The following is a 6,658-nucleotide window of genomic DNA, read 5'->3' as shown; positions in this document are numbered from 1 at the left end:
AGGACCCGACCCATACTAGGAGCGGCTATGTGTCGACTCCCCACTTCAAGGGCTTCTCTGAGGGTCTTGTGTTCTTCACGCGCACAATATCGTGACGCCGGTTGTGACAGGTGCACGATCAGCCCCGTTCATTGCACCCTTTTCCATGAGGCATTAGTTGCTAAGTCTTTTCGGCGTCGTTACGGGTTATGGCCCTACATTTCTCTGTGTAGCCTCTCATATCCCAACTTCTGATGCCTAACTCACACAACCTATTTGAGACTCCATCTTCAAGGGGCGGAGGGGTTGAGTTGCCGCCAGTTATTCCGGGGTTTGAGCCTGCCGACGCTACACGGTGTAGCCTACACCCCGAAGAACATCCAAATGCTATCGGAAGAAAATCCCAGATGGCAGCAAATCTGTGTACAGCACCGGTACTCGAATTTGAACTAACCAGTGTTGCACGGTCCCGGGAAACATACCGCAACCAAACACGACGGTGCCGCTCACCTCGTCATGGATGTCCGTCCCTACGGAGAAGGCCGTACACAACCGGGTGATTGAGTAATATCTCCACACATGCTCATCCATTATGCATCATACGTACAATCTCTGCACTTCCTAAAAATGGAAATGGCGAACATTGTAATACAATATTCGCATACAATGATTGTATACAATGTGGAATTACATGCAATTTTTTCAATATGCTGTGGGTGATATCAAGTGTGGCACTTGCAGAGATACTGCAGGAAAGCTCTCAAATACGACTGGCAGGAAATGTATGCAACCTCCCCCATTGCATACAGCTTTTGCGCCTTCTGAAAATGGGGGTGGTTATCAATCCTTAGTTTTCGGCACTTTCACTTCTATTAGCCGCTCAACTTGCACGCGGAAATTTCGGGCGAGCGCTTTTTACAATGCGTCGTTTTGCCCAAATCGCATCTTCGTTTCGATTTTGAGCGTATCTTAGATATGCACTTCCTCCCATATGGCCATCACAGATGTGATCCCTCCAGCGCTTGCAGCGGGCGGCCTGCATGTTTTGATGGGTCCCGATCACATCTCGGCAATTATGGTAAGTCTACCGTCTCTTTGAGCTCACTGTCATTTCCAGTAGTCTCTTTTAGACCGTCTCTGTATGTCAACGGTTGAAGGCGTTTTGGTATGGCATCCGGTGGGGTATAGGCCACTCGGTTGGTCTAGCTTTGGTAGCAGCTCTCTTGTGGGCAATCGAGGCTGAGTCTTCTGATGCCAGTACACACCATTTCGCGTAGGCCTTCTTATTTGTCTTTTCCGGTCCCTGTATCTGGTATGCCTCCTTAGACACGTAGCGTCTTATGTGAGCGGTGCGTTCATGCTAGCCTTTGGACTGTAATGATTCAGTCATCTCCCCTCCATAGTTGAGCATATCTCTTTCCCGCAGGTATTTTTTGGTTAAAGCGAAGACCGAGCTCGAGAAAATCTCACAAGTTGTCGATTCGCGCACCTCTCGACGATGGCATTTGGCTGACCGTGATGTGAATGACAACGTGGCTTTCGAGCTACTAGACGATGATTTGGTCCACGAGTTAGAAGTGGGGGACGATAAGGAGGCCGATGTAGAACTTGAGGATAAGACAGCGCAGATCGTTGGTGAGTTTATTGTTGTGATTTGACGTTACTTTGTTGTTTTCAGGTGCTTCAGCTGACACCACTCAACCAAACAGCCCATCGGATCACTCTATTGGTTTACCTCACGTTGTTGAGCCTGCGATAGAGCCCCGAATTAAATGCTGTATGTTCGCTACTGGCGGCCGGACTCGAGCGAGATTGGTAGGTTTGGATCTTCCATGTGGCGATTAGCGATTCTTGTTCAGGTGCAGGCGTTAGTATCGTTCTGTGCTGGCATACTGGGAGGGATCGCCGGCCCTGGAGGAATGCTGGCGATCGTCCCTGCAACGTGGGTCTGCGTGCTTTGCGCTCAGCTCGTTCCAGAGTGTTTCTGTTTTAGGTATTATGACACTGCAGCTGAGGCTTTCGCATACATCGGTACGTTCTTCATAGCGTCAACGTTGATGATGGGGATTGTCGCGGCTATTTACGGTGAAGGTGAGATGCCCGATTGGCCTGTGGTAGAATTGATAGTCCTGTTCTCAGCAACTTATCGAGTTGCATCCCGAAGCATAGGAGGAAGAGGAAGTTTACGTGTCGTCAAGATTGTGTAAGTCTCCGTAGCGACTTGCTGTTCACTCTTATTCGGTAGTGGCGATTCAGTTACTACGCGAGTTGTGGTGCGAGCATAGCCGTTGGGATCATCTGGATAGTGCTGAACGCCACAGGAACCCTGCAAAAGTTGTTCGACTGAGGACCCTTTCCAGCGCGTCACTGACAACTAGAGCGAGTCATGGTTGAAGGAAACCAAGACGGGTCGGAGTTATACGAGGTGTAGCGAATCTCGGGCATTTTTACATTCATTTGTCAACTGTTAGTCTGCTGTTGGTGTATGGTGGGCATTGACGTTCTCGTACAGCTCTTAGGTTGTTAGTTTACCGAATGCCCATTGCTCAGCCCCACAAGTCAAGTCATGCTGTCAAGCAAGGCCTCGGGTATCGGCAATTCTGTCTAGGGTATGATGTCCTTCCTTCCTTCGCTGAGTGCGATGGCTATGACGTTGATGTTGACACCAGGCCGAAGAGGAATAGTTACAAGAAGGGTCGTGTGCCGATGCGAATGTTCGTGGCTGATGAACCCGGCTTGCGACTGAGTGCGACGAAGTTGGAAATGGTCGAGAAGGAAACTGATGCTAATTTGAAGTTACCGAGATTCGTGGCTGCTGAGGTTGTTGCAGAGAGACCCCTCCCAACGAGGCGCAAGAAGTGGGCTAAGTTACTTGATGGTTGGGAGGTTGTCCACGAGGATGATATGTGGTTTATCGTTGAGGAGAAGCAAGGGTGTTCATCTCGACGGTCGTACGCTGATGTGGCTGTGAATGAGATGGGAATCGATGCCTATGGTGAACCTCATTTGGTGCCGACTCTTTTGGGTGAGAACACCACTGAGATGAATGTGAAGCCGATGAGGAAGGATGTGGGAGGTGGTTGTGATGATGAGCAGCAGTGTGGTGATGTGAAAGGCAATTGGGAGATGAAGTTTAGTAGAAGTTTTAGAGGGAAAGTTGAAGAACGTCGGCGACACCATCTACGGGCCGAGCGTAAGAAAGAGAGGAAAATGAAGAGAAAGGCTGGTAAGGCCTAAGCTCGAAACTACGAGCGATTCTGATTATTACTATAATTGATGTCAACTGGTGTTTTCACTACGTGTGAAATCACCTTTATTGGTCGTGGTTACCATTATTTATCATCGACGAGTTGTTGATTTTCCTAATCCCCCTTTTTTCAAATACCACTATATCTGCATGTGATTGCATCGTCTACAAGGCGCTGCTGACAGGAAGTGTTGGACGGTAACGGGTTGAGTTTGTCTAGTCCTCTCTGGATGGTACTCTTGAGGGTTGTTTTAATGTGGGAAATGGAAATATTCTTTCCAAAGGGGTATGGTGAGTTCCTCTGAGAAAGAGAATGTACACAGCATACTCGAGTTGACACGAAGTAATATCATGGGGCTTTATGAGGAGGTCGAGCCACATGTTGTGCCCCGCTCGAGGGTGATAGCGCAAATGGATTTGTTAGATTCTGAAATACGTATAGAAATGGAATCATATTGGGCGCAAATCCGTCACATTTTGTACTCCAGAACTGTGGTGGAATTGCGGCTTATACGGTTCACCAGATACAAACCGTTTTATGGTGGTGTTATGGTTCGAGATGAGCTTGCGCTGATGGAAAATTAGACATTCGTTGGAAGCGTATTTTTATATGTTACTTTACAAATTGTTTCTAGTGGAATCGAGGTCTTTTCTCAGAATACCCCTTGGGGAGTTGGTAACTCCGCTGAGTTATTGATACACTGCATGAGGAAGAAGCATCCCTCTTATCACCAGGTCGTACCCGATGGAAAGGGGGGGGGGGCTCGAAATGAGCTCTCATGATGGGAATGCTAAGGACATATGATCTGGGAGTGGTGCGGTATAGATATGGAGTTGAAGGGCATTTCATTGTTATTCGTTGTTATATTGCAATACTTCAGGAGCCTCTGAATGTGATCGCAATGCATTGGGTTCATTTTGATGATATATCTAGTTTAGTTCTCTGTGATTACTCAGATTGAAACGGTCCTGAATTACGAGCAATACATGATACAACAATCACGTTCATCTGCTCTAAGGCTGCGGCCATCGACTTCGTCTCTTGATTCCTCCACTCCTCTTGGTCTTCATCCCTCAGCGAGTGTTTAGAACGGCTCGATTCTGCCCCAGCTGCTGTTGCTGCTTTTTCTTTTTTTTCTTTTATTCTCTGTAATTACTCAATGGAGTTATAGCGCGGAAAAATGTTCCAAATATCCAATTTTTGAAAAATTGGGATTTTGTAATATTGTGGATTGAAAAGATGACCGACTGACGGTCCTCCATATACTAGCATAGACTTTACACTTCGAATGTTGGTCTTAAATTGAGCCGCATAAGATCGCAGTACTTCACAGAATGCCTCGAAGGTCTCTGGGGCGGCTCCACGATGCTTTCATGGAGGGGACTATGCAGCGAACTTTAATTTTATTTAATTTCAGATAGGACGGTGAGAAAATTACTAGACTTGGTCGATCTCCATCTAATTGGTCTCTCGCTCACTGAGATGTCCTTCAGAGAAGTCCAGAGTGGCCTTACAGAGCCCACGACGAAATTCTTGGTACTACTTGCTGTAATAGCACCGGAATCATCAGAAGGAGCCAAATGTGTATCAGCGACGTTTACGCACGGGAAGTGTGTTAATGGAATCGAGAGGAGTTTTGGAGACGGAGAAATCACTGATCTTGAGAAAGTAGTCGATAAGCATTCGGAAAGGCTGCCCTGGGAGAAGTTTACTGCCGCTGAATAAATACACAAAACACGAGGATGTGAGAATTCTGGGACGAGGAGGCATGATAGTAATCGTCGGCCGTTAAAAGGCGACGTTTTGCATCCGAGTGGAATCGGAAAGGATTATGAATGCGGAAGATGATGTTGGCGAGGAGCGGTATGAAGCGTTAATAGTGAGATTATGGTCTGGGTGAAGGAACAGATGTATGATGCAGTACCGAGTTGGGGCTGTTACCATCTCTCGCTCTCCTCCACCCCATTACAGAACGCCAATTGACCCACTCGTAGTATATCGAGTTCTCTCTATCGCATAGGGAAGGTTTTTGGCGAGGCGAAACTCCAACGTTTCGCTGGTTAGCGCTCCGAACTAATCTAGAGCTATGAACGAATTGCGTATCTTACAAGCTGCTGATAAGACTCCAAGGAGGAGGTCGTCAGTGAGATCGTTGGTGACGGCTCCGTTGGGGTATTTATAATAATTACATTCCTCTCACTGGTAGAAGCCTCGACATGATAGTTATGTGAGTCATGATTTTTCCTCACCTGTCTACTACCAATTATTGAGTTGTTATTTTATGAACGAAATACACATCTGCAGACACTTATGGAGAGAAATGCAACTTTCTCATACATCAACTACAATTAATTGAAATGTGCTATCTTATGTCAATTACGGCTGCGGACTGTAAATCTCAAATATAAAAAACACAATCCACAAACAAAGAAGCCGCGGAAATGTTGGCGAAAACCTGTAGCAGATGCGGCTCAACTTGTACGTTATGTATTGCTCGTTTGACAAGTGAAGTTTCAATATGTGGAAAGAAGCAACTTCCGTATATTTCTCGACAATTTGTTCAACCATTCGATCATCTTAATTAACTACAGTGCAGCTTCCTGCACTTGGTGTGCTGCAAATATATTCAACTCTCCATCAATCACACTGTGAAAACAACAAGTCGGAAGTGGGCGAAACATTCACATTCCGCATATAATTAATAACATAATAATCATATGATCAAATCTTTCTCCCTCATTTCTGGACTTTCCTCTTGATTTCCTCAAAGAGCAAATCGCCTTCATCGTTGCATTGAATCTCTTGATAAACACCATCCAGTGGTTTACGAATTGCGTCTTTAGAAGAAGCGAACCTAAAAGGGAAAATCAGAGGCCTTTCGACGAAGTAATTGCATCCCACAGCATCTTCCTCTTGACAGGAGCAGTGTCAGGTGACCAGAAAATGAACAGAACCTTTTCTTGCTTCTGAGGGGAAGGAGAAATAAAGTGAAAACTGGCAGGAGGTTTCATACCGCTCCCGACTCATCATGATCGAATTCGAAGTCTACCACAGCGTAGCGCGGTTCATGACTGGCGAGGAGAGCCTGGTAGAGTTATGCAATGTGCATAATATAAGGGTATACTTGTTTGAAATCATCATAGGTCTTGTCTTTGGTGCCCTCGGATTCGATGACGATTCGCTTGTTGTCAGGAGTGAACGCATAGATGATATACCTAAGATGAGGGTGATTGACGACGCAGTGTTGGGTGTGGTTACCTCTTGTCATGCTTCAACTTGAGATTGTTGTAACTGACGATGCAGTCTCCATCAGCAACAACACCGGAACAAGCCATAGGAAGAGGGGGATCAGAATGAACTGTGTCGGCAACCGTTTCATGCTGGAACAATTCGGGAGAGATGAAATGATGAATAGAAATCATGAGAAACGC

The 6,658-nt window shown here is 46.2% G+C and overlaps 3 protein-coding genes across 3 annotated transcripts; 2 read left to right on the top strand and 1 right to left on the bottom strand.

The window, feature by feature from the left end:
* Positions 1-970: 970 nt before the first annotated feature.
* Pmar_PMAR005437 (hypothetical protein) lies at positions 971-2,326 on the top strand (the record flags this gene model as incomplete). The annotated part of the gene is made up of 9 exons (XM_002772937.1): positions 971-1,057; positions 1,110-1,252; positions 1,306-1,353; positions 1,406-1,614; positions 1,658-1,794; positions 1,839-1,921; positions 1,973-2,070; positions 2,119-2,182; positions 2,236-2,326. 9 exons carry the CDS (start codon positions 971-973, stop codon positions 2,324-2,326), a joined length of 960 nt encoding a protein of 319 aa, XP_002772983.1.
* A 188-nt stretch (positions 2,327-2,514) lies between these two features.
* Pmar_PMAR005436 (hypothetical protein) lies at positions 2,515-3,216 on the top strand (the record flags this gene model as incomplete). The annotated part of the gene is made up of 1 exon (XM_002772936.1): positions 2,515-3,216. One exon carries the CDS (start codon positions 2,515-2,517, stop codon positions 3,214-3,216), a length of 702 nt encoding a protein of 233 aa, XP_002772982.1.
* Positions 3,217-5,897: 2,681 nt separating this feature from the next.
* On the bottom strand, positions 5,898-6,587 carry Pmar_PMAR005435 (Actophorin, putative). The gene is made up of 5 exons (XM_002772935.1): positions 6,486-6,587; positions 6,352-6,442; positions 6,241-6,312; positions 6,129-6,193; positions 5,898-6,081 (listed from the first exon to the last, which is right to left on the bottom strand). The coding sequence occupies exons 1-5, from the start codon at positions 6,560-6,562 to the stop codon at positions 5,964-5,966; spliced, it is 423 nt and encodes a 140-aa protein (XP_002772981.1). The 5' UTR covers positions 6,563-6,587; the 3' UTR covers positions 5,898-5,963.
* Between the last annotated feature and the right edge of the window lie 71 nt (positions 6,588-6,658).

This window comes from Perkinsus marinus (assembly GCF_000006405.1).
Source record: "Perkinsus marinus ATCC 50983 genomic scaffold scf_1104296959770, whole genome shotgun sequence".
In the NCBI taxonomy this organism is placed as follows: domain Eukaryota; phylum Perkinsozoa; order Perkinsida; family Perkinsidae; genus Perkinsus; species Perkinsus marinus.
This window is presented reverse-complemented; position numbering and strand designations above follow the sequence as displayed.

Bases quoted from the DNA above. Each gene is read 5' to 3' on its own strand.
- Pmar_PMAR005435 (XM_002772935.1), bottom strand. From the start codon at position 6,562: ATGGCTTGTTCCGGTGTTGTTGCTGATGGAGACTGCATCGTCAGTTAC. The intron at 6,313-6,351 runs GTATACCCTTAT...TAACTCTACCAG, and splicing joins CCTATGATGATTTCAAACAA to GCTCTCCTCGCCAGTCATGA. The intron at 6,194-6,240 runs GTATGAAACCTC...CCTTCCCCTCAG, and splicing joins ATCATGATGAGTCGGGAGCG to AAGCAAGAAAAGGTTCTGTT.